Source organism: Scyliorhinus torazame, chromosome 2 (genome assembly GCF_047496885.1).
Source record: "Scyliorhinus torazame isolate Kashiwa2021f chromosome 2, sScyTor2.1, whole genome shotgun sequence".
Lineage (NCBI taxonomy): Eukaryota > Metazoa > Chordata > Chondrichthyes > Carcharhiniformes > Scyliorhinidae > Scyliorhinus > Scyliorhinus torazame.
The window spans coordinates 360,620,132-360,647,568 of NC_092708.1; the positions used below are offsets into that span (position 1 = coordinate 360,620,132).

The following is a 27,437-nucleotide window of genomic DNA, read 5'->3' on the forward strand; positions in this document are numbered from 1 at the left end:
GGTTTTGTACATTGTAAATCTTGGTGTCGCCCCTTCATGTGCGCTTCCCTCCTCATATACGGTGACCGCACTCTGCTCCTGCCTTGCACCACACCTGCCTCTCCAGCCGCTTCCCATTTTCTTACCCTGTATCACTTTAGGGGTCATTCATTACTGGTCCAGAGACAAAAGCTGGAAAGCCAATTTCCTTGATGTCCCCAAGTTATTTCGAAAAATCCTTTCCTCTCAGAGTCTACGAACCTCATTCTTCAAGTTATTTGGAAGGCCACTGGAAAGTCTCTACAGACCTCCAACACCAGTTTGAGAAGCACGGTTCTAACCTACAGAAAAATGTTATGGGCTTCGTATGATTGAACAAGCAACCCGCGGTATATTTATTCCCCAAATTCATAATTTAACCAAAAGCGATGTCACAGGAAGTACTTTAGTATTGACATATACAATATGCACTTGTGTACATGGTTTATGATGCATCACTGACATCTAGTGGATTCAGGAGAGAATACATTAGCATACTGAAAGCATTACACTAACGTGGATGGAAATATATCGATCTTTGTAAGGAGGTTGAATGCATTCTTGTTGACTTAATGTAATTACTGTTCTGTTTGGTGTAGCAGATGCTGTCTTTTAGGAGTTAGTACCGAAGGCCAAAGAGAATCATAAAATCATTCAGCACAAGGAAGCCATTCAGCCCATTCCTCCCCTGCCAGAAAGCTGTTCCACTGCCTCACTCCTCTGGGTATACATTGGGTGGGGTTTTCAGGCCATTGCCAGAAGATCCCGCTAGCGGTGACACTCCGCCGTGAGTTTCCCGAGGGCGGAGGATGCGCATGACGGGAAACACCGTTGACAGTAGCGGGACCAGGAGAAGGCGAGGTTTCTGGCGGGCTGGCTCATTCAGAGCCCATCCACCAGCATGACATCGTGGGACTCACCTCCGGCCATCAGTAGAGCCAACGGGCTACACACTGCTTTTCCCGTTTGAGCTGGCATTTAGACTGACACATCTAAACTGTCTTACCCGGGCAGCACGGTGGCGCAGTGGATAGCACTGAATGTATGTTGCTTCCAGCAAGTCTAAATAAACCATGTTATTGTAATAGTGTAACAGTATCAAGTCAAACCACAATAAACTATTTTCAGTTGGTGTTCGACTTTTCATGTGGCACACTGTCTCTCCTAGCTTGAAAAGATATCAAGGTTATGAGTTCAACCGATTATCTTAAATTGGTTGGTAGTGTAGCTATATTAGCACAATTAGGATTGTTCAGCAGGTGCTGCCCAATTACGAAACATCTAACAGTAACTGTTTTGTTTTGCAAGCACAGGCTGGCTGAGTAAGATCTGGACTCAATGAACTCTAATGCATTTAGTCTTTTACTGCATTACAAGACAACAGCACTATCTGTAAAGTGTTTTGTGGAGCCTTGAGGTTGTGAAAGGCATGGAACAGAACAGCAAACTGACATTCATTCTGCAGCACTGAGACCATGCGCCATTTGTTAAGCTGCTTGATGTACCTGGGCCAGTGCTGGTCCCTCCCACCTCCAGCAGTTCACAAGGCTCAGCTTTTAATTTGTCCTTTCAACAAAAAAAACTAGAACTTAACATGTGTTTCGAGGTAAACCAGGCATTTTCAAAGCGGGGGTTGCGACCCGGGGTGGGTATTGGGAGGATATCGGGAGGGTCGCGGAGCCATCCACCGCGGTGTCCCCAATCGCGTGAATTCGGACGGAACGGCAGCAGCAACCGGCTTTTAAAAATGCTGGCTGCGAGCGGATTTAAAAATGACAGCCGCGACCGGCTTTAAAATGCTGGCGTGCTGCGCATGCATGCCCACTCATCTGTGTGCACGCCCGGAGCCCAGAGAGAAAAGTGTCTCGTCCTGACGTCAGCGTGCTGACCCAGGAGAAGATTTTTTAAAAATACAATTCAGTCTTCCTGCATCTGTCTTGAATATGCTCAATGGCTGAGCCTGCAGATCTCTCTTTGATAGTGAATTTTAGAGATTAAAAAGATTCACAACACTTTGAGTTAAGTAATTCCTCCTTACCTATGTCTAAAATCGTCGCATTGTAATTTGCCGACTATATCTCCAGGCTGTAAACCACCCATCTGAGGAAAGCTTACATTCTGCATCTGCTCTGTAGAGTCCTGAGAGAATAATGCCTGTTTCAATGAGGTCATTTCTCATTCTTCGCTACTCTAGACTACAGAATATAAGCCCAGGCTCACCTCTCGCAATAAAGGTAAGAGAAAATGGTGGGTCGCAAAGGTCGGCCGGCGTGGGTTGCTAGGGTCGGCCGGCGTGGATCGCGAAGATTGGCCGGTGTGGGTCTGGATAGATGGCCGATTGGTAAAAATGGGCCCCGGGCAAAAAAGTTTGAAAAACACTGAGGTAGACCATTTATAATTGGGGGGATAGGTGGGATGGAAGCTAGGACCTTGCGGCGTCATTTCGATTCTGCTCTGACCCTCTCTCGTGTCAGACGTACATGGTGCTGGTACGTCGGTCGGCTTTTCTGTCAGGCGGGTTGTGCGGCCACCCCGTTGCCGAGGTCCTGACCGGGAGGCTCCGCCTTCAGCTCCACGTCTCCGTCGAGGCGGAGCGTTTAACCAGCGGGAGCGGACCAAGGGTCCTTGCCCCTTCTCCCTCCCCGGGGCTTCGCCGCTGTTGATAGGGTGAGCCCAGCCTCTTGCAAAGCGGGTACGCGTGATGGTGGTCTTCGGGGGTGGGAAGAGTTCAACTCCATCGCCCGATCCCTGAGCCGGGGCCTGTGCTTCAGCTCACCGTTCAGGCCCCTGTCAAAGCGCCGCGCTCGCTCTCCTTTCACGGGCGGCTGCGCCACTTTACAACTCCCCCTGCCATCGTGCATACTGAGCTGTTGTAAGATTTGTATTCAGCAGAGATTCGGCCCTGTCTGTCATATTTTATGCGGGTTAGCTCGTCCTCCCTGTCCATTGTTATTGCAGCAGCCTCGCCCTGTTGTTAGGCATGTAAGGTGCCTGGTTCTGGGTGCTCTGTTTACACTGTACATCCTTGATGCAATATCAAACGTGGCAGGATGTACAGTAACTGCTTTCTGCCCTCACGCATGGCACCACAAAGCCAATCTCCAAACACTCCAGTGTGGCTTCAAAGTGGGGATCCAAGGGTGAGAGACTCGCCAGTGGCAGAAGTCAGAGACAGCAGAAGGTTGTGTCTGCCGCAGACCAATCGTTTCAACCCTGGGACTTGGCTGCAGGGCAGCTTCCTGGGTCCATCTATCGTCCACTGTTTCATCAGTGACTTTTCAGTCGGCATAAGGTCAGAAGTTTGCTGATGATTGCCCAATGAGGTAGTCAATGCCAACATGCAGGCAAAGTAACATTCATATAGAACATAGAACATTACAGCGCAGTACAGGCCTTTTCATGCCGTATAAATACTATGCAATAATATCTCCACTGAAACAGCTTAACAATTTATGTCAATCATATTCTGTTCACCAAACCTGTCACCAACAGCATTTGGCATTGCCATTGAATAATTTTTTAAAAATTTACAGTAAGTCTGCAAACATTGTAAAAAATATTCTATGAGAAAGCTCTTCTACCAAATGGCTATCTGCATAGTTGTATGCAGTGAGAAAATCCTTCATGTGAATAAAATAACTGTCATGTGAATAAAATAACTGCTGTCAAACCTGGTATTTGTGAACTCATTTTATACCATGTGTTTTCAGTAGTAGAACAACCCTGCCATCCAGAAAGCTATTGTCTTGTGATGTTGGACATGGTGCCCCCTGTGCTGTCTGCTGCTTTTGGTTCCTTGCTCTTGTTTGCTTTTCCTTTTAGAATCGGTTTGGATATTTATTCTTTACTGTGGTATTTTGATTTTATTGCAGTATTCTGTTACCAGATAACTGATTTCCATCACTATACCACATTAATTTAGTTGCACTATTTTTATTTTTCCTTGTTTTGAAAGCCCATGTTCAAATTGTCGGATCTTGGCCAGCTTGACTCCGTTTTTAAGTGTCTGGTCAGAAGACTGTTAATACAAATAGAGGTCATGCTCTTTCTTGCCAGTGTTATTGTAATACCATTCTAAAAGCAATATTAAACTAAGGTTCATCAGTCCATTCGGATGGATTCCGTGGTACTCCATTGCCCTGTTCCTCAAGTATCACCACTGGTGGGGAAAAAAATAGATGAACTAATCATTAATCTATGCCTGTTTATGGGATAGTGTTAGTGCAAACTATCTCCCAAAATAAACTTGTGTGAATTGCTTTGCACATTTGGTGAAAAGGTACAATCAATGGTAAGGAGTTCAAACCTTATGTGTGCATCTTTTTTTAAGCAGTACTCAGTTGAATTCGGGGGTCCGCTCTAACGTGCTTCATTATTATGGAGAATGGGTCCGATTGATATTCCCCCCCTTCATCCCAAGAGACTAATCACATTAATACCATAATCATTGTATAGTTTTTATTCTGTAATTTGGTTTTATTTGTATTGATTTAGTAATCAAAATGTTAGCACCCTGCTCACAGTTCATCTGAAGATTTTATAGCCTTGAGAAAGCAGAAATTGGCATGTAATGTTCGGCACTTGTGAAGCCACTGCTAATCTATTGGTTATTTTTATTTGTTTCTGTTAATTGTTTCTTGGTAATTGGATTAAATCTATGCTTTTTTGCTCTTTTGCAAATAGGTCACATTGTAATGCTTCAACTCTAACACCCGTTCAGGATGTCATGGTTGGCTGATCTTGCAGGGAAGGCAGAAGACTTCTTGAATAAAGTGGACCAGGGTGCAGCAGCAGCACTAACCACGTCCATTGACAATGTGGCTGCAACACACGCACTCAATGCTGAAGCCAGTTCTTCCAGGCAATATTCTGCCCTGAATCAGCTGAGCAGTAAACCTGATCACCAAGCCCACTCTGATATTAGTTATGTCTCCTCTGCTGCTGGGAACATTAAGAGACAAAAGGCCACCCTTCTTGCTGGAGCTTCCAATGTTTCCTCATCAGCACGGACCTTTGAATCTCCAGCCGGTGCGCCTGCAAGCTCTTCTCTAGGCAGACCCTCAATGCAGTTTGTAAGACCAAAAAAGATTGAGCCGGACGATGACCAACTCTTTGATTTCTTAAATAGTTCTGAAAAGTCATTAAATGGAAGGGCGGACAACAAACGAGAGACAATAAAGCCTTCCACACCAAAAAGTCATTCCCGAACTTCCAGTCTCAGTTCCATATCTGCTTCCACCGTTAATATGAAAACAACTGAAGAGAGCATTGTTAAGGAAGACTTTGCTGATGGACCTGGTATGGAATAGTCTGAATAAATCATTGAGTTTCTCTTTACTGATAACTTGCAATTTTCTGTACATAAGCAGTATTATAAACATGTTAAGTGTTTGGACTTCCTGTGATCGCACTGCACTGTAATTATGCTATTTTGCTAAATTTTGAAACTCGAAAATTGCATGCATTGTTGGCGAGTAACCTGGATGGTGTTATTAGTTTGCACATTGTCTTTTTAAAGGAATCTAACCAAATCCAATACAAAACCAATTGAATGAAATCCTCTTTCTGGTTAGTTGAACAGTTCTTACCTAAATTAGTTCAGACAGTCTCAACCAATTTCCACTTTGCATAGCGTAAAACTGCAATATTTAATCTGACACGGGTACCTATAGGCAGAGTTTGGAAATTAAGGCAGGCATGATCAAAAGTAGGGATTAATGCATTCTTGAAGCAAATTGTTGCTCTCTCTGTGCCTAAACTGGGTGAATGTTTGCAAGTGACAACAGTGGAAAGGCATTCCATTCCCCAAACTTTTAGAAGAAATAAAGCAAATTTAACTATTTTTGAGAACCTCCGAGAAAAAGGGCTCTTGAGTGTGTGTAGAGTTTGCACGTTCTCCCTGTGCTCCGGTTTTCTCCCACAGTCCAAAGAAGTGCAAGTTAGGTGGATTGGCCATGTTAAATTACCCCTAGGTGGGACAGGGTCAGGCCTTGGTAGGATGCTCTTTCAGAGGGTCGATGCAGACTCAATATGCCAAATGGCCTCCTTCTGCACTGTAGGATTCTATGACTGGAGATACTGCTTCACATTAGTCTTATTTTTGTCCCATGTTCCCTTGGAAAGAGGAAAAATTGATGAATATTAGTTCCATTTTAACCAGATTGCCTTGTCTGTTAGCTCTTGCCATCGTATCTTTTGCCTTCCGACCAGTATTCTCTGAATCAGCAAACTATTACCTATAATTTGGGTTGCATGATGATGAAGATACATTAGATCTTTCTTCCCCTCCCTGGCCTGGCCTACATGTGACACCAGGTCCACACTAATGTGGTTCACCCTTAATTGCCCTCTGAAAAGACGTAACAAGCCACACAGTTCAAGGCCAATTAGGGTTGGCCAACAAATGCTGACCTTGCCAGCAACATCCCATGACAGAACAAAATAAAACTTGGAATTTCAAAAAAGACAGTTAATATTATTAGGCACAAATCCTTTACGTATCTGTTTTGTCCACAATCTAATTATTTTTGTATGCCATTTTCATTACGAGATGACTTGAATATAATCCTTGTTGTATACCGAGAACTAAAAGCCTCTGCTTTCATTGGTAATCAGGAGAATAGTGCAATTAACCCAATTATTTACTAATTTAGTGGTCTACTCCTGTCTGTTGTATAATTCCTGCTGTTAAAAGTTCTCTGATTCAAGTCAGCTGAATGTCTATTGACTTGTTAAGAGGTACAGTTGAAACAATTGAAAAGGAGAAATTAGATAAATATTTGAAGCAGGAAATGGAAGAGAACGGAATAATTTTGAGCTACCCTAGGCCAGCAGTGCGAGACCAGGATCATCCTGTGCTGTGAATATCTCTCTTTCAGAGGCAGTCATTGATCAAGGGCTCCAGATGTCATGAACTTCTCAGTGAAGTTGAGAGCAATTCACCTGGTTATGGGATTGCATTGCAGCCTTGAATTAATTTTAGAAGTTTATAATATCAAGAATCTACCAGAAATATCCTGTGGTGCCTTCTATTAAGTCACGTATGAACTGCATATCTCTTTCAGTTAATGGACAGTCGCTCTCAATCTGCACACGTGATGTCATAGAATTTACATAGAATTTACAGTGCAGAAGGAGGCCATTCGGCCCATCGAGTCTGCACCGGCTCTTGGAAAGAGCACCCCACCCAAGGTCAACACCTCCACCCTATCCCCATAACCCAGTAGCCCCACCCAACACTAAGGGCAGTTCTGGACACTATGGGCAATTTATCATGGCCAATCCACCTAACCTGCACATCTTTGGACTGTGGGAGGAAACCGGAGCACCCGGAGGAAACCCACGCACACACGGGGAGGATGTGCAGACTCCGCACAGACAGTGACCCAAGCCGGAATCGAACCTGGGACCCTGGAGCTGTGAAGCAATTGTGCTAACCACTATGCTACCGTGCTGCCCTTTATTAAGGGGCAGCACGGTAGCATTGTGGTTAGCACAATTGCTTCACAGCTCCATGGTCCCAGGTTCGATTCCGGCTTGGGTCACTGTCTGTGCGGAGTTTGCACATTCTCCCCGTGGGTGCGTGGGTTTCCTCAGGGTGCTCTGGTTTCCTCCCACAGTCCAAAGATGTGGAGGTTAGGTGGATTGGCCATGATAAATTGCCCTGAGTGTCCAAAATTGCCCTTCGTGTTGGTGGGGTTACTGGGTTATGGGGATAGGGTGGAGGTGTTGACCTTGGGTAGGGTGCTCTTTCCAAGAGCCGGTGCAGTCTCGATGGGCCAAATGGCCTCCTTCTGCACTGTAAATTCTATGATGTAACTAAGGTTATCAAAAATTGATTCCCACATGACTGCCAGGAAAACATATATGTATTGTGCTAATCTGTGTACTTTGTTTCGAACAGCTACAGTGCAGAAGGAGGCCATTCAGCCTATCAAGTCTGCACTGGCCCTCTGAAAGAACACCCTACCTAGACTCACTCCTCTGCCCTATCCCCATAACCTCAACCTCATCGTGTGGGAACTAAGGGGAAATTCAGCATGGCCAATCCACCTAACCTGCACTTTGGACTGTGGGAGGAAATCCACGCAGATGCTGGGAGAAAGTATCAAACTCCACACGGTCACCAAGGCCGGAATTGAACCCGGGTCTCTGGCGCTGTGAAGCAGCAATGCTAGCAACTGTGCCACCTTCAGCATCTTAGAAGTGTTCTCGTCCATGGAGGACAATACGGTAGCACAGTGGTTAGCGGAGTTGCTTCACAGCTCCAGGGTCCCAGGTTCAATTCCCGGCTTGGGTCACTGTCTGTGCGGAGTCTGCACATTCTCCCCGTGTCTGTGGGTTTCTTCCGGGTGCTCCGGTTTCCTCCCACAGTCCAAAGAAGTGCAGGTTAGGTGGATTGGCCATTCTAAATTGCCCCTTAGTGTCCCAAAGGTTAGGTGGGATTACGGGGATTTGGTGGAAGCGTGGGCTTAAGTAGGGTGCTCTTTCCAAGGGCCAGTGCAGACTCGATGCACTGTAGAGATTCTATGAGAACTTGCATGTTACACATTTTTCCCCCTAGTTGAAAGTTGCAGGTTAGCAAATTTTGCAAGATTTCATTCCCATTGTTTCTAATATATACAGATGCCTCCGAAAGCTCTAATGCCAGTCAAGATGACCAACTGGAGCTTGCAAAAGAGCAGCCATTAAGTAATGCAGCTGGCTTAGGTTTTTCAGCTAAAGATGACAGTCAGTCACTGGAGCTATCGAACTTTCGGCTTGAAAACCAACTGCTCCGGAGCGAGGTATCCTCCTTGAACCAGGAAATGGCTTCTTTGATTGAGAGATCAAAACAAACGCAAGAAGGTATGACTGCAATAGTAGCCTGGGCTTCTCTGTTATAGCAAGGACATTTCTTGCAGACCACGTGTCCCTCGTGATTTCTTCCGCAATGTCCATGATCTTCACCCATCCCTGATTTCTCCTTTGCTCACTTCCTCCTCTTCACTGCCCTGCTGTAGATCTTACTGTTGAACAGGGAACCATGCTGGTTGTCAGACAGGATAGCTGAAAGAAAATTAAAAGCTGTCCTGTTACTTATTTCAAAAGATATCCAGGAAGTTTTTACTTCCAGGTTTCCTGTCCAAATATCCTTACTGTGCTCTCTTTCTGGCCCAAATAATTCACAATCCTCCATGGTCTTTGAAGAGCCTCAATTAGATTAATTGTACAGAGTACCATAATTGGTTTCAGCCAATGTTGTCTCTCGGCATCTTGACTTATTTGGCAAATTAATGACATTATGCGATGGGACTAATTGGCATTAAGCCAATTATAGCTTATGGGGGGGGGGGGGGGGGGGGGCTGCAGGTGGTGAAATTTGAATTCAACAAAAAAAAATCTGAATTTGAAAAGTCTAATTAAGACCAAGAAACCATTATCGTAAACATAAATCTGGTTCACTGATGCCCTTTAGGGAAAGAAATCTGCAGTCCTTATGTGACTCCAGATCCACAGCAATGTGGATAACTGTTAAATGCCCTCTGAAATGGAGGGCAATTAGGGATGGGCAATAAATGCTGGCCTAGCCAGTGCCACCCACATCCCATTAACAAAACAAGCTTTAATATTGTGCAGCATATTCTTACATCATATTCTTGGAAGTGCTGCCTTAAATTACTGTGATCGCTACAGTCACATGTGTTCGTATTATATATAGTTGGATTTCTGCCAACGCTTTGGGTGAGATTTTCTGTGCAGTCCCCTCCCCACGGTGTGTTCATGGCAGCAGAGGCAGCCCGACATTGGCCGGCGATGGGATCTTCTGATTCCACCGCTGCAAGGGGGTTTTCCGTTCTATGGACCCCCCCCCCAAAGAAAACTCATTGGCGGGGTTCGCTGTCGGCAGGGGCAGAGGATCCCACAGGCAAATACAGCCATAAAATTCCAGCCATAGTCTTTGTTTTTCACAGTTCAAATGGATGTAGGAAATATCACACACCGTTTAGCTTCGCTGCTATCCTAGTGATTGCACTGATCTCAGTATCCTTGGACTAGGAAGGGGAAAGACAGCTAGGTTTGCTGATTCTGAAGAATGGGATTAAGCTCAGCCACAATGTTTCTCCGTAGGCAACAGCACCCGAGTGCCTCGATTTACAAGTGATAAATAATCATACAGTAAAGCATGAGATCAAACCTCCAGGCAGGTAGAACCCACAGCTGGCTGCTGCTATCGACAAAGCCATAGTGTGAATTGAGCAAAATTCAAGAGTCTGTATGTCCTGACTGCAGTGAGTGAAAATACCATTGGACCTGTGAAAAGTGTAGAGAGAAGCAGTAACTTGGTTGATTTTTCTAACGGTGCAGCTTCTTTCCCTTGATGGACCAGTTCAAATGTAGGGAAGTAGCAGCTCGAGCCTGTGTCACAATATTTTATGCAAACTACATCTATAAAATAATTTTTCACAAGTTTGACTGAAGTTCCATTTACATTGTCCAATTGCCTTGCAACAACAAAACAGGACAAATGAAATGCTGAATTAGTTTGTTAAATCCGAGTGTAAGTTCACAGAATTGTTATGGTGCAGAAGGAGGTCATTCAGCTCATCGTGTCTGCACCTACTCTCCAAATGAGCAATATGCACATTGCCATTCTCCTGCCTTTTCCCCAAGCCCATGCGCATTGTTTCCATTCAAATAATCAAAAAAAGCCCTCTTGTATGCCTCGATTGAACCTGCCTCCACCACACCTCTAGGCAGTGGGCTCTAGATCGGAACCAATGTTTTTCTCACGTCACATTTGCTGCTTTTGAATATCATTTTAAATCTGTGCCCTCGCATTTTTGATCCTTTTATGAGCAGGAACACTTTCTCCCTATTTACTCTGTCCAGCCCCAGGGGGGCCCACATGATTCTGAACATCTGTACCAAATGTCCTCTTAGCCTCCTTCTCTCCAAAGAGAACAGTCCCAACTCCTCCAATTCATCCTCATCACTGAAGTTTCCCTGGAATCATTATTGTAAATCTCTTCTGCACTTCCTCAAATGCGCTCACTTGTTTATAGCATAGTAAGAAGTCTTACAACACCAGGTTAAAGTCCAACAGGTTTGTTTTGAATCACTAGCTTTCAAAGCACTGCTCCTTCCAAACCTGTTGGACTTTAAGCTGGGGTTGTAAGACTTCTTACTGTGCTCAACCCAGTCCAACGCTGGCATCTCCACATCTTGTTTCATAGCATGTCAGATTATACCTTGACTACTGTTCACTTTTGGCCTCCAGCATATGAGAAACATCCAAGTGATGAACACAGTGCAGAGTGCAGCAGCAGTGCTGACCCCTGAAACCCAGTTGTTTAAATACAAGACGAGATTGAAAAGACTGTGTCTCTTTAGATTTGAAAGGCGATGACCGCGAGTGCCTTCTATAGAAGTACTCAACATCTTAAATGATATTGATAAGTAAACCAGGAGCACTACTTTAAGGTAAACCAAGACACTAAAGGTTGAAATTAATAGGCTGAAAATGATGAAAGAACATTGATCCTATCTTCTCTTAATTTGGTCACACAAAAAGTGATATAGTCTTGGAAAGTCCCTCTACGTATTGTGAAGCTTTAGACCCTGAATTCATTCAAGATGCACATTTGGGGAGGACACAGATAGGGCAGTACAAATGGCTGGATAGCACAAATACCCTCCATCTGTATTTTGGTCTAATTGTTTCTTTTTAAATATTTTTGATTTCAAGAGTTAAATAAAGCCAGGAAGCAGATTGAGAAATGGAATTCTGAAAACTCGAAAACTGACAGGATAGGGAGGGAACTGCGCTCTCAGGTGGATGATCTGAACGAGGTGCTGGGTGCCAAGGATTCTCAGCTGGCTGTGCTAAAAGTGAGGCTGGAAGAGGCAGATCAGCTTCTGAAGACGCGTAATGAAGCACTGGAGCGACTGCAGAGTGAAAGAAGCAGGTTTAAATGAATTTATTGCCATATACATTTTTTATTGGACTCCACTAGGCTCATAAAAGGGACTGGAGTTTAGATGCAGCAAAGAATTTGAACACTGATTCTTTCAACTAGATTTTGATTTCAAATCCAGCTAGGGTAATTGTTATAAATTGATCAAATCTCATGACAAAATGCAATGAATTGGTATGACAGGATGTTCTTTAAAGGTTGGGGGTAGTGCCATATTACAATGGGAAATTCCCATCTGCTTTTGACCTTGACTATATCTGGTTCAGGATTACCTGAAATGAATTGCCTATCAAAAAAATCATCCATCGTCTGCTGACAACTTGAACAAACTAAATGCTGCAACAAAAAAATGGTGCCATATATTACAGAAGCTCTCTTTATATAGTATAATAAATAAAGAGGTCATTAGCCTTTTACCCATGAGCCTTGCAGCACATCGAGGGAGCCTCCTGTTTTCCTTGGATTAATATGTATTTTTGCAATGATATGAGTACTCAATCATAAAGAATATGTTTATAATTGTAATATTGACCCTGAGCCATTTAAATGAAACCCCAAAACATAATTTTACACTAAAATGTTTTAAACTTGCTTTCTTAATCACTCCATAAAGCTTAAAGAAGTTGTTTTATTCTCTAATACATCTATTCTACTAATTTTCTTGTTCCGGCTCCCTAATTCCATTGCTGATGACATTTTTTTTGGAAATGAGGGCAATCTTCTAACAGCCACTTTTTCAAACCAGTTGAAATTCCAAATTCTGAAGATTGCCATGGTTGTATCAAGGGTTGACAATTCTAGGCTATCCTCTTAGGCCTTTATAAACCTAAATACTTGTTACAAAATTTTGCCTCTTTTTATATATTTCACTCCCCCTTACTTGGCAATGAACAATTATAACAGCAACTTGCAATTATACAGTAAAAGATCCAAAAGCACTTCTCAGGAGTGTTAAGTTTGACACCGTGCTACATAAGGAGGTGTTGGGGCCAATTATCCAAAGCTTGGTCAAAGAGGTAGGTTTTACAGTATTAGAGGAGGAAAAAGAGAAATGGAGAGGTTTAGAGGGGCTGGGAACTCTAGAGCTCGGGGTCTTTGTAGCTGAAGGCATGGCTATCTATGGTGGGTAATTAAAATCTGGAGTGCTAAAGGCCAGAATTCGAGGAGTGTAAACATCTCGGACAGTTGTTGGGCTGGAGGCGATTACAGAGGTAGAAATGGATGAGGTCAAAGAGCGATTTGAAATCCAGGATGAGAATTTTAATATAAAATTGGTTAACTGGAAAGCAATGTAGGTCAGCAAGCACAGGGTGAACATGACATTGTGCAAGTAGGGAATGGAGCTTAAGGCTCTGGTATTCTCAATACTTAATTGAAAGAAAGGCCTGTCCATCCGATGTTAAATAAGCAATCTGGCAATTTGCAGGTAGTGGGATGATAGAGCTGGATGTTGTTGACATGAATGTGGAAACTGATGCTACATTTTGGGATGATGTTGCTCGGGTAGCATGAAAAAGAAATAGGAGGGGGAAGGTCATGGATGAATCCATGCAGTCACCAGTGTGAGAACAGAGGACAGAAAGACAAGTAATTTCATGTTACGTTGACTACAATTCCTTGATTTAGATTTATTGTCACATGCACCGAGGTACAGTGAAAAGTATTGTTATCCTTACAGTCCAGTTAGATTGTACCATACGTGAAAAACATAGGACATACTATAGATACATAATGTAAATACATAGACATCGGATGAAGCATACGGAGTAGTGCTGCACAGTGGAGAAGATATGTGGAGAGATCAGTTCAGTCCATAAAAGGGCCATGCAGGAGTTTGGTAGCAGCAGGGAAGAAGTTGTTAGTGCATGTTCTCGGATTTTTGTACCTTTCTGCCTGATGAAAGAGAGAATACCACAGGTGTGAGGGGTCTTTGATTATGCTGCCCGTTTCCAAGGCAGCAGGAGATATAAACAGTCAGTGGATGGGAGGCGGGTTCACGTGACAGACTGGGCTGTATTCGCTGTGTAGATTCATACGGTCTTGGGCCGAGCACTTGCCATACCAAGCTGTGGTGCAGCCAGATGGGATGCTTTCTATGATGCATCGGCAAAAATTGGTGAGAGTCAATTAGAGTGGAGCTAAGCATAGGCAGTTCCACACAGCTGAACATTAGAGGAGAGATGTTGGGGGAAGATGGCATGGTCAGTTTGTGTTGAAGACTTCAGATAGGCCGGCAAGAATGAGGAGGGAAAGTTTGATGCGGCCACAAAGAATGTAATTTGTGACTTTGATCAGGGCTCTTTTGTCATAGTGGAAGGACGGGAAACATGATTGGAGCGATTCAGATATGAAATTTTGGGAAAGATAGTCATGGGTTCGGGAGGCACCAACATGTTCAAGGATTTTGGAGAAGAGCAGGAGGCTGGAGATGGGATGGTAGTTTGCAAGCAAGGAGGGGTGAAGCGTGTTTTTAGTTTTGAAGAAGTGATGATGTTTAATTTGAGGAGGGTGTGGGAACAGTACCTGAGAAGAGGGAACCATGATCAATGTTAGCCAACATATGTCACTGGAAGGGAATTTCTCTTCTTTATTCTTTCATGGGATGTGGGCATTGTTGGCAAGGCTAGCATTTGTTGCCCTCCCCAATTGCCCTGAAATGCATGGCTTGCTATTTTAGGGGCAGTTAACAGTCAACCATATGGCTGTGGGTCTGGCGTCACATGTAGGCCAGACAAGGTAAAAATGGCAGATTCCCTTCCGTGAAGGACATCAGTAATCCACATGAGAATGAGATTGTTTCGTGGTCAACATTACTGAGACTGGCTTTATAATATAGATTTATTAATTGAATTTAAATTCCACCACCTGTCAAGGTTGGATTTGAGCCCATGTCCCCAGCCCATCACCCTGGTCATTGGGATTACTAATCCAGCAATATTACCACTGTGCCAGCATCTCCACCAGTGTTGTTGTTGAATAGGATTTTGGACAGGTGTCGGGCCTTACTGTAAAGATGAGCTCGCAGAGGGCAAGACCGAAGGCGAGAAAGAGAAAAACGTGAGTTTGGGCCTGAACGGTGGTGAGCATTAAGGAAAGTTGTCTATGGGAAGTGAAAAAGTTCATGAGTTACTCACTCTTGTTAGAAGAGGCAGGGAAGGGTGATTTATGAAGTAGCCTTGTGGTAGAAAAGAGAAGCCAGGGACTATCATTGTATTATTGGATATTTTTTTAATGGTGAGCAGATTGAGCAATGGGTAGCAAGATCCAATAATGCTCTACATGGTTCAGCCAGACCTGGTAGTGGATGGTGAGACCAGTTGTCCACCACAGATACTCAAATCAACATCTCTTAGACTTGAGATTGGCGATATGGTGTATACCAGAGAAAACAACTAGGCTGAGAGAGAGTAATGGTTTTAATGGGGGCCTCGAAGGTTTTGAGAGTTTGAGATTGAGCAAATTGATATGTTCAGAAATGTTGAGATGGATTCATGAGGTAGTTAGAAATTTGGAAGTACAGCATTAAAGATAATTTTTTTTCTGGGAAAGAAGTGCGATTGCGTAGGTGTAAGTGGGTAGATGGTGATCCAAGGAAATTGCCTTGTCAGTGATAGTTACAATGGGTGCGATTGTCTGGCCACGCTGCGTCGGGAAAGCATCTCGCTGCGGTGCAACGTGGCCGGTAAAAGCCAGGAGACTCTGCTCCCCCGGGATCCACCCGCCTCGCAACACCTCGTGAGATTCAACGCAGAGGTTTAGATTTAGCCGTGGTCCCCACAAAAGGGACCAGACGGAACGGCACTCGTGGGGGTCTCCAACGGGATCGGAGGCCCCCATCTGAATGCCCTTTGGGCATGGTGGTGCCACCTGGGTACTCTGGCAATGCCACCCTGGCACCCTGGCAGTGCCACCTGGGTGCCATCCTGGCACTGCCAAGGTGTCTAGGTGGCACTGCCATGGTGCTAAGATGCGATTGGGCCGGTTTGCCCACCATGGGTGTTAGGGGGGTCTGGGGGACCCTCCCATGTTACGTTCGGGCTGGGGGGGAGGTTTTTTTTTTTTTGTGGACCTTGGCGATCAGGGCGCGTTTAAAAATGGCATCTCGATCTCTTGCTACAACTGCCAGTTCCGGCGAGCAGAGCTCCCCATTGTAAAAAAACAGGGCTATGTGCTCTCGCTACAATGGGCAGTTCTGGCGAGCAGAGCTCCCCGTTGTAAATGTGTGGCCTCGGCTGTGCATTTCCCATTTAGGCCCCTTATTCAACACGGGTAATGTTGAATAGCCACGTGTGTCTCGGCATTGCTCTTTGGAACTTTGTTCCCTTTTGGGACGATCGCACCCAATAAGTGTAGCAAAGCCATGTGAAATGGCAGGAAGGGGAGTAATAAGCATGGAAGAAAGAGCAAACAGTATAAATGGAAGTTTAAATTATTGAGGATGAAGCAGAGAAGATAGAAAAGTGTAAAACTTGGTCTCATAAATTGGGAGGGGGGGTGGAGACACAGAACAAGAATTTTAAATGAGTGACGTGAAGAAACGCGGTAAAATGCTCAAAGGAGAAGTCGCTAGGGGTGTAGAAAGACAAACCAAGGAGTGATTAAGATAAAGGTTTGAGCAGAGCAAGTGGGAAGTGTAACTTCCACCTTTTCCTGTTTTTCCCTCGCCTTTGCTCCCCCTACAGCACCCCACTTGGGCCATCTGTTCCCTGTTCCTGAGCTTTGACAAAGGGTCACCTGGACTCAAAACATTATCTCTTTTCTCTCCCTACAGATGCTGCCATACCTGCTAAGATTTTCCAGCAGTTTCTCTTTGGTCCTTGTTCCTTTGACACACTGATTACCTTTGTTCTGCCATTAAGACATTTTGACCTCTTAATGTGCTACTATCAGCACTCTTCCTAGCCTTGATCATCCCCATTTACATTTCCTTTGTCTTTCTGTCCACGACATTTTGTCAATCTCCCCCTATCGCTGGCACTCTATCCAGCCCCATTGCTCCACCCCCACCCCCCACACAACAGTATAAATCTGATCCGATCTCCAGTTCTCTCTGGCTTTGAGTGAGAGTCACCCAGACTCAAAAAATTAGCTACCTTCTCTTGCCACAGATGCTGTCAGACCTCTGAATTTGTCCAGTATTTTCTGTTTTTGTTTCAGATTCTAGCATCTGCAGTAATTTGATTTCATTGGAAGTGTAGTTAGATGGGCAACGTGCATTAAGGGGAAAGGTGGTGTCACTCCTCAGCCATGTCTCCATCAAAGCCACAATGTTAATGTGATCTCCAGTAAGCTCGTGTGTAGCAAGGGAAATGGCAAACATAGATGAAACATACATTCTGGAGGGGGATGGGGAGAGTGGGGCGGGGGTTGATAGCCACTCCACTAGTATGGGGAGTCATGAGATATCAGTTCATAAGCAGATTTCCTTACTGTTAATCCCTTTAGGACATGCTGAGCTTGTTACATGTTACATCTGGAAATCGTAGAGATTATTTTATAATGTATTTTCTTTTGATAGAATACTGCAGGATCATAGTGAAGGGAGCAGCATGCACAACCAAGCCTTACAGACAATGCAGGAGAGACTCCTGGAAACAGAATCATCACTCAAACGAGAACAAGACAGTTACAATAAAATGCAGGTTTGTTTACCCGCGGTGGGGGGGAGGGGGGGGGGTCTAATACATGGCAGCTGAACATCATAGATAATGTCTTTTGAATATCTAGCATGCTGTGTTTTCCTTGTTTGCTCTAGGGATTTGACTTGGCCTGGTTTGTAATTTGCATAAAACAAGAACATGTATTTTGAAATTAATTACAAGTCACATTGTTTGCCATATGATGTAGTTCAAAGCTGAAAGCTTTTGAAGACCTATTTTCAGATAAAACTATTCACACCAGCCTTGCCTGCATTATTGTTTTACAAGCATCTACAACTCAAAACTTTAGAAATCCAGATTTGCGAGTTTTGGTAAGTGGGTTATCCTTGTGCACTTTAAGCCCTGTACCTGCCCTCTACCTTGTTTATCATTGCAAACAAGATGCCAAGCCATATATTTGAGATGCTGTAAATGCAAAGTAAATTGACTGGGATAGTGGCAGTTTACAAAGCGTGTAATGGTGAAAAAGTATGGTTGCCATCTGCTAACTTTACATTTTCTCGTTCGTGATTTGACCTGACCTGTGTGGATTTAAGCTCTATATTTTGTCATTGTATAATGGAGTAGGGAGAAAAATGTAAAAGAAACAGGGATATATGTGTTTTTTTAATTGCTCTTTCAAAGGTGTGGTAATTAATTGAGATTAATAATAGACTGGGACAATCAAATTGTCGAGAGTGGTCTAGAAGATGAGTTTTTGTGACAGTTTCATGGAGCAATAAGTTGTCAAACCAACTTGGGATAATGTGATCTTAAATCTAGTATTGTGTAATGAGGCAGGATTAAATTGGAATATCGTAGTCAACGATCTACTGGGAAATAGTGATCATAATACCATTGAATTCCATTCCATGATAAGTTTGAAACTGACATACTCCAATCACAAGCATGAATCCTAAACTTAAACAAGGCCAATTACATGAAGGGAGACCTGGCTACAGTTGATTGGGTAAACAGGCTTCCAAATGCATTTCATCAGGTGTCACTCTAAAAGTGTCACTCTAAAAGGCAAGATAAGGGAGTTGGGAGTAAAAGAGCAGCATGAATAGAAGATTGGCTAACAGGAAGCAGAGAGTGGGCATAAATGGCATTTTGAGTTGAAGGATCAGAACTGGAGCTTCAGGTATTTACAATCTATATTTTGATGTCTCAGGCAATTGAGGGATATGAGGAGTGGATGGCAAAGTGAATTGAAGTGCACAATTAGCCATGATCGTATTGAATGGCAGAGCAGGCTTGATGGGCTGTGTGGCCTATTCTTGCTCTTATTCCTTATGATCATTCCTGGAAATTAGTAGTTATTTACATCTGAATTAAGGAAAGTACCATAACTCTTGAGTATTTTTGTGGTAAGTTTATCTGCCCCAGTTCTTGTCTGACTTTAGAAACATTTAGTTTACCAGCCATGATTGCTGACTTTCTGGAGGCCTCCACGTTTATTGAATTTTCAAGGGCGGTCATGGAATGCCAGTACTTCACTTGGCCTCTGCTCCAGTTTGTCTTTGTACCTCCTGTCTTCTCAAACAACAGACAAACTTTATGTGATGACCTTAATGATCATCTTTTTCATATCTATAAATTTTCACTTCTCCAGCTATGGGCACTCTCCAGTGCCATGTCCAAAGGGCTGTCATTCATGTGTGATTCTGAACAATGAGTAGGAAATTGATACAAAGCTGCTTTTTTGTGAATACCCTGTGGTAAAGAAAATGCAAGGATTTAATGTTCCCTATTCCTTTTTGTAGAAGTTATTTGAAATGATACTGTATTCCCAGGCATTATTTAGCAATGTTTTATGCTTGCCTTTAAGCCACGGAAATTATTAAAATTTACCTGATCTTTCCTGGTGCTTGAGATGATCTGTAACCAATCACTATTTGTTGATGCACCACTGTCAAAGTACTCTGTCGATTATTCTTTTGTCTACTATGTACGTACTGTGTACGTTCCCTTGGCCGCAGAAATTACTTTTCACTGTACTTCGGTACATGTGACAATAAATATCAATCAATCAATCACCTCTTTTGTATCTTCTGTTCAGAATGAATTTGCAGCCAGGCTCAGTAAGGTTGAATTCGAACGCCAAAGTCTGGCAGAAACCCTGACAGCATCTGAGAAAAAGGCGATTGAAGAAAAGAAGAGGGCAGATGATCAGCAGCAACAACTCAAAGTTGCTAAGACCAGCTTGGATTTAACTAAACAGGAACTGATAGACTACAAACAAAAGGCTACCAGAATTCTTCAGGTGAGGACGCGAATGTGAAGAAGTACAGAAAACCTCTCCGTTTGCCTTTGGAGAGTATTGTAGAATTGGCCATGTATAATTTTTATGTAAGCAGGTTCTCAAGACAAATGTTTGGATTTGACGTTCTGGGCTCTGCAAAAGGATTCCTGGTCGGAATCATATTTTGAAAGCACCAAGAATCATTAATAATGGGAAATGAATCTGGAATTATACTGGAAGGGCAATGGGGGAATAGGAAGAAAAGTATTCACCAATGTTTGCAAAATGTTTAATTGAGGCTGAGATAATAACATTTATAGTCTTGGATTAGTATTCAACGAGAAGCCATCGAAAAGAAAAAGAGCAGGGTTAAAAATGTTAGCTGCAGTCAAGGCTATGATAAGCTGCCAGGTTTCCCTTAGGCTAAGAGGCTTTGATAAGTGTCCTTTTAAGTGTAGGAAAATATGTAATGCTTTAAAATGAACCTATTTGATTTTCATGATCACACTTGTGAGTGAAATATTTTTTTTTCAAAGATAATTTGCTCATTTTCTGTTCCTTTGCAGAGTTTAATCTTGGTAAAAGATAAAAGCGTGCTTTAGAGACAAATTAAATTGCGCTCTTTGAGTCAATTTCCATATTAGTATAGTCCTTAACTTTTTGAAGAGATTACTAATTTTTTAATGCAAAATCAACATATTGCCTTTGATATGAGCACTGATCTTATGATCCACTTGTACTGTTTTGAGCAGAACCTATGCCAAAGACCTATGCTGTTAAATCTAAACAGTGTGCTTCCTGTTTGAAGTAATGAATGTGTTTTGTTGTGGATTTAGGAGGTGCTGGTGATTTGACCTTATTTAACTGATATGCAATGAGGGGCGGCACGGTGCCACAATGGCTAGCACTGCTGCCTCACGGCGCCGAGGACCCAGATTCGATCCCGGCTCCGGTTCACTGTGTGAAGTTTGCACATTCTCCCTGTGTTCGCATATGTCTCACCCTCATGACCCACAGATGTGCAGGCTAGGTGGATTGGTCACGCTAAATGGTCCCTTAATTGCGTGTGTGGCGGGGGGGGGGGGGGGGGGGTGGATTGGGTACTTTAAATTTTTTAAAAATGATATGCAATGCATGTTTTTCTTCGTTATGATTCCAAAATAATCTGTCAGGTGAGGAATGATTAGCCAGCTTGGGTCTATATTCCTTGGGAGTTCAAAGAATGAGAGGTGCTATGATCAAAACGTATAAGATTCTTGGAAGGTTAGACAGGGTAAATGATTGGAGGATTTTTCCACTGATGGGAGGACCAGGGGTATCATTGCAGAATAAAGTGGGTGCGGGGTGGTGCTCATTTAAGACTGACTCTCTATGGTGAATCTTTGGAATCTCCACTCCAATCAGCTGTGAAGGCCGAGTCCTTGAACATTTTCAAGGCTGAGATGGGTAGGTTTTTAATCAGTAGATGAATTAAGAGTTACAGAGAGAATGCAGGAAAATGGATTTAATGAGTGTTAGATCAGACACAATCTTATAAAATGGTGGAGTAGGCTAGGAGGGCTGAATGGCCTACTGCTGTTCATATTTCCTATCGTCTAAAACAACTTGTTATTATGAAGTATTAATGCACATCTTTTCCTCAGTCCAAAGAGAAACTGATTAACAGCCTGAAAGAGGGTTCTGGAATTGAAGGTTTAGAAAGTCATGCTGTCACCACCATGGAACTGGAGGAACTGCGGCATGAGCGTGACATGCAACGTGAAGAAGTCCAAAAACTGCTGGGTCACATCCAACAGCTGAGAGCAGAGCTGCAGGTAATCAGTTGCCTACTTTCAATGGCTGTAAAATTCTCTCAAGAAACGTTCAATGATTGCCCAAGCTAGCAAAAAGGAAGCTGTCCAGACCACCGACAAGGACGCAGGTTGTGGGGGAGTTGTGTTTGGGAGGGCACAATTGTGTGGAGATTAGTCGCCCATGGGGCTCTGTTCTGAGGAAACAGGTGGCTTCAACAGGAAAACCTGAATGGTAATTTGGACACCCATTACATAGAAACTAGGAGCAGGTGTAGGCCATTCAGACCTCTAAATCTGCTCCGCCATTCAATATGATCACGGCTGATTCTCATTTGCCCAAGTTTCAGGAAAGCATTAAATTCACTCCTGACCAGCAAAGTATGGGCTGGAGCAGGGAGAAGTGTTTAGATACATGCAGGTTCGGGATTTTGCCAGGAAGGAGATAGAGAGCTTCCCGGAGGAACCGGCCTCCACATTGCTGGAGGAGGTGTTGACGACAAGGGGACTGGAGAAGGGGGCAGTGTCAGCGGTGTACAGAGCTATTCTGGAAGAGGATAAGGCACCACTGGAAAGGAACAAAGCAAAGTGGGAGGAAGAGCTGGGAGAGGTTATAGAGGAGGGGGTCTGGTGCGAGTGAATGCCTCCACCTCGTGTGCGAGGTTGGGGCTGATACAGCTGAAGGTGGTATATTGAGCGCACCTCATGAGGGCGAGGATGAGCCGATTTTTTGAAGGAGTAGAAGATGTGTGTGAGCGTTGCGGGGGAGGCCCCGCTGTGTATATTAAGGATGACTATGGGTAATCCCTGATTCTTTTTTGTCATTTGTTTATGTAAACATGCGGGCTGATGTTTGGGGGTTGGTGGGAGGATGGGATCGTTGTTATTGTTATGGGGATTGACATATCTGTTGCTGATTATTGTTTATTGTTGGTGGGTGTAAATTCGGGAGAAAATGTGAAAAAGGAGGAGCATAAAAATATAAATATTTTTTTAAAAATTCACTCCTGACCAAAATAGATAGGAAGGTGTTGGAATATGAAAATCAGACAACAGGACCAACCACCCTACTGACTGATCCAGAAAATAATTCTCTTGAGAGAAGGAAGCGTGCCATTCTTAACCTGCTCTAGCTAATAATGTGACTCCAGTCCCAAAGCAACTGAGTTGATGTTATCTGCCCGATGACGTTGTCTAGTGAGCCTCTCAGTTATATTGAACACTTAATAGTGATTAATGGGAAGGTCCACCAGCAGCTTAATCGGCTCAACTAGAGAGGAGCAACAAGTGCTAGCTTTTCCGATGATACCCACCTGGTGAGAATTATTTGTAAGTAAAGAAGCCAACCGATGGTTGCATTCAGCAGTTCATCAGCGAACTTCAGAAAAGTCACATCTGAAACTTTTACGCTGTGACCTAGAGCAGGCGTGCTGAACTATTGGGTGAAAGTTGAAAGCTCACCTTTTCCAGTGAATGAGTAGATAGGTTTTCAGGGATTGTTTTAATATCAAGTGAAAATTTTGTGGACACCAGATACAGGTTAGCTGGCATTATGGCTCCCTGTATTTTTTTAGCAATTGTATATTCCAGGTCGAAGACTTTATAAATCTCACAAACAGAACAATAATTTATGCCATCAGCCTAATCATGATATACTTGGCCTTTGCCACCAGGTGGTGCTACACAGTTGTATGTCAAAATGCAATTCTACAAAGCAATATTTGTCATCCATTTGGTGTATACAATGCTACCAAATACCTTGAATCAAGTATACAATAAAATTAAATTTCGAATTGTACTGCAATGTAGAAATTATTAGCAGTATAACATCAATCGATTGCTACAATTATCATGGGACAACCAAATCTTCGGTTGGTGAAAAGAGGAGACACTTTACAAAGAAAGAATAAGCACCACTTTACCAATGAGGGGGATAACGGTCAAATGCTCAAAACCTTTGATAACAAAAATCAGATAGATTTATTGCTGACTCTGGCTTCAATGTAAGTCTCATTTTCAGTGCATCATCTTGGGGAGTACCCAAAGATTTAACAAATAGGAATAAGTGAAAATTGAAGCTTTGGCTTCACAATGATATGACCTTAAAATTTAGTAATTGTACTAGTTTCTACTTGTAAGACATATGCAATTTATTTCAGGCTGAAGAACTATCTCATTTATTTTAAAAATGAAATTCTGCTGACTTGATTCAACTTATGTACCTGACATTCATGACAGGATGCAGAGACACAGCAATTGGGTGAGGCCGAGTCATCCAGGGAACAAATCCGAGAACTACAGGAACAAATCAACACACTTACAGGAGCCAAAAAGGAACTAGAGGCTGAACTGGAGCGGCAGAAACAGGCAAAGCACAAATCTTTATTGTTCCTGAACTTCATTAAAACTTTTCTATTTTTTTCCATGGGATTTGGGCATTGCTGACTAAACCAGCATTAATTGCCCTTCAGAAAGTGGTGGTCAGCTGCTTTCTTGAACCACTACAGTCCCAGTGTCGTAGGAACAACCAACAGCGCTGTTAAGGGAGAGAATTCCAGGATTATGACCCAGAAAACTGCTATGATCCTAACATTGATGTTGTCCTCTGTTATTTTGGCTTAGTTTCTATTGTGCAAAAGGTGCGCTGTATTATGGTTGTTGGAATTGTAGCCGGGCAGCAAGGTGGTGCAGTGGTTAACACTGCCTCCTCACGGCGCCGATGGTCCGTGTTCGATCCTGTCCAGGGTCACTGTCCGTGTGGAGTTTGCACATTCTCCCCGTGTCTGCGTGGGTCTCACTCCCACAACCCAAAGATGTGCAGGGTAGGTGAATTGGCCGTGTTAAATTGCCCCTTAATTAGAAAAAAAGAATTGCGTTCTCTAAATTTTAAAAATAAAATAAAAAGGAATTGTGGTGGTGAAAAAACCCTCCTCAAACAAGTGAAATATAAATATAAATGTGTTGATGCAAAAGTAAGATGGAAAAATGTTATAGAATATATTCGTTAAGCTGCAGTTTGGTATTCAAAACATTTACATCAGTGAAGAAAAGTAATTTGTCTTTCTAATTTAACATGACATGGCTGTACAGCATTGACTGAAAGGCAGTTCAGTCAGTTTTTCATTAGCAGACACTGGTATTATGAAGTAAACTATATTTTTAAATTCTAACTTTTTACTAAACTTTAAGCCATTTGTAAGTTTAAAAATTCTAAGCATGCAGATGTGGCCACATACGACTGCCTACTCCCAGGAGTGCAGCTTTCAATCGCTGGGCTAGTTAAAATGTAAAATTTCAAGACAGATTTGTAAATTGTCTGGATTTGAGGTAGTTTTTGGGGAGCCAATACTTAGAGGAAAGAGCTTTTCTTGAAATACGACTTGTGTTCAGACATAGCATTGCTTGAATATGAAAATATTTTACAACAATAGGCTCAGGAGCTGTATCAATCTGATGGGATTTGCCCAGTAAACCATATAGAATAGGTCAACTGTAGTATTCATGTGTATGGACATTCAGGTGTTTGTTTAGAAAGTATTCATATAACGAGATTTCGTACTATGATGTCTTGGAGTAATAATTCAGCTACTGAAGCTTCTATGTATTTTTATCATGCTTCTATTTACATTTATCACTCTGCGTTGAATTTACAGGAGTTTCAGTATACAGAAGAGGAGCTACACAGGATGAAGAACACACTGCAGACTAGAATCAAGGACCGAGAAGACGAAATCCAGAAACTCAGGAACCAGGTATTACTTCAAACATCCTTTGAGTAGCCAAGTCATACCATGTTGATAGCTGAGGAAGTTCAAAATGCGAATGCATGAACCTGAGGCCCAAGAGTTATAAGATGAAAATGGAAGAGAATAATGATTCAAAAGCTACTATTGTTCTAGGTGGGATGCTGAGAGAAAATGAAGTTTGGGTCAAGACGATCCAAGTCTGGAGACTACGGCGTCCTTTTGACTCGGGGGTATACACATGCAGTAAAAGTGTGGGCAGTATTTCCTGCTGCCCTGATCACAGAATCATGGAATTCTTAAGGTGCCTCAGGAGGCCATTTGGCCCATTGTGTCTGCACCTGCACTCCGGTTGAGTATTATTACTTATTGCCATTCTCCTCCCTTTCCCCTGTAACATTGCGCATTGTTTCTATTCAAATAATTATCTGATGCCCTCTTGAATGCCCCAGTTAATCCTTTGTCCACCACACTTCCAGGCAGTGCTTTCCAAACCCAGATCACTCGCTGTGTGAAAAAGTTTTTTCTCACATTGCATTGCTTCTTTTGCAAGTCACTAAATCTGTGCCCTTTTTCATGATCCTTTTACAAACAGGAACAATTTCTCACTATCTACTCAGTCAAGCCCCCTTATGATTTTGAACACCTCTATCAAATCTCCTCTTGACGACCACCTCTTCAACAAAAATAGTCCCAATTTCTCCAATCTATCTTCATAATTAAAGTTTCTTATCTCTGGAACTATTTTTGTAAACCTCTTTTGCACCCTCTCCAATGCATTCACATCCTTCCGAAAGTGTGTCGCCCAGAACTTTTACACCGTATTCCAGCTGAAGTGTAGCTAATGTCCTATACGAGTTTAGCATAACCTCCTTGCTCTTGTACTCTTATGTCCCTATTAATGAAGGCTTGGGTACTGTATTCTCTATTAAAACCTCCCTCACCACCTGTCCTGCCACCTCTAGTAACTTATGCACATTATGCACCCAGGTCCCTCTGCTCCTGCACACTCTTCAGAGTTGTGGCTCTTATTTTATATTGTTTTTCCATGTTCTTCCTACCAATATGAATCATGATGGCTTTCCATTTGAAAGTCAAGACCACAGCCATGTAGATTACCACACAACCTCACTGTGAAGTGGTTGTAGCTGCTTCAATAAAATTGAGTGACATTTTCTATTCAGGAAGAAAAGGCACAACCTTTGTCGAAAATATTTTGTGGATTTTAAGTACAGAATAATGGCACGATATTTTTTTTCATGTTTTTTATTCCAAACATATTCAAAGGTAGAAAAACATAAATAAATCAAAGAATATTCTCCACACCTCACAGTTCACAGTTTGTGCAAACTATCTCGACTTCAACCCTTTTATGCTATCCATCACCTCTCACCCCTAACGACACCTCCTGTGCCTGCCCCCTTTCCTCATCGAGCCTTGCGAATTCCAGCTTGTCCAAAAACCGCCCCATGTCCCCTTCCTCACCACCAGGGTCGACCCTATATGACTTCCCATAGTACTCCCTGAGCGCCTCATTAATCTTCCCCAGCTCCCATACTACGTGCCCCTTCCCTGTCCATGTACTCAAAATTTCCCTAGACGCAACCTGCCTCCGTAGATGATGGGCTAGTATACAGCTCGCTGTCTCTCCATATTCCTACTGAATCCCCCTCACCCTCCATAGCTGCCCCACTGCCTTCCCTATCATCAACCTATTGAACTGCCCCTGTAAGTTGTTTCTCTCCGCCAACTCCTCCTTGATGGGTGCCCTTGACTATCTTGTCCACCTCGACTATCTCGTCCATCAACCATCCATACTCCTCCCTCCTTCTATTCTGTGCGCCTTGAACAAGATAACCCCCCCCACAAAACCACCACCTTCAGTGCCTCCCAAAATGTGGCCGCCGATACCTCCCCATTCTGACTCAACTCCACACAGTCACTGATCACCAACCACACCTCCTCACAGAACTCCTTGACTGCTAGATGCCCCGAGTCTAACCTCCATCCCGGCCTCCGCTCCTGCCTCAAGCTAAGTATAACCT

General features: G+C 43.1%; 1 protein-coding gene across 1 annotated transcript in view; it reads left to right on the top strand.

Moving 5' to 3' along the window:
* Positions 1 to 2,532: 2,532 nt before the first annotated feature.
* The window catches only part of golga5 (golgin A5), a 33,663-nt gene continuing 8,758 nt past the window's right edge, over positions 2,533 to 27,437 (top strand). The window contains exons 1-9 of the mRNA XM_072492402.1: positions 2,533 to 2,685; positions 4,702 to 5,316; positions 8,644 to 8,865; positions 11,747 to 11,966; positions 17,494 to 17,617; positions 19,677 to 19,880; positions 21,503 to 21,673; positions 23,888 to 24,016; positions 25,303 to 25,401. Coding sequence (XP_072348503.1) covers positions 4,740 to 5,316; positions 8,644 to 8,865; positions 11,747 to 11,966; positions 17,494 to 17,617; positions 19,677 to 19,880; positions 21,503 to 21,673; positions 23,888 to 24,016; positions 25,303 to 25,401 — 1,746 coding nt within the window. The 5' untranslated portion in view covers positions 2,533 to 2,685; positions 4,702 to 4,739. The remainder of the gene's footprint in view (positions 2,686 to 4,701; positions 5,317 to 8,643; positions 8,866 to 11,746; positions 11,967 to 17,493; positions 17,618 to 19,676; positions 19,881 to 21,502; positions 21,674 to 23,887; positions 24,017 to 25,302; positions 25,402 to 27,437) is intronic.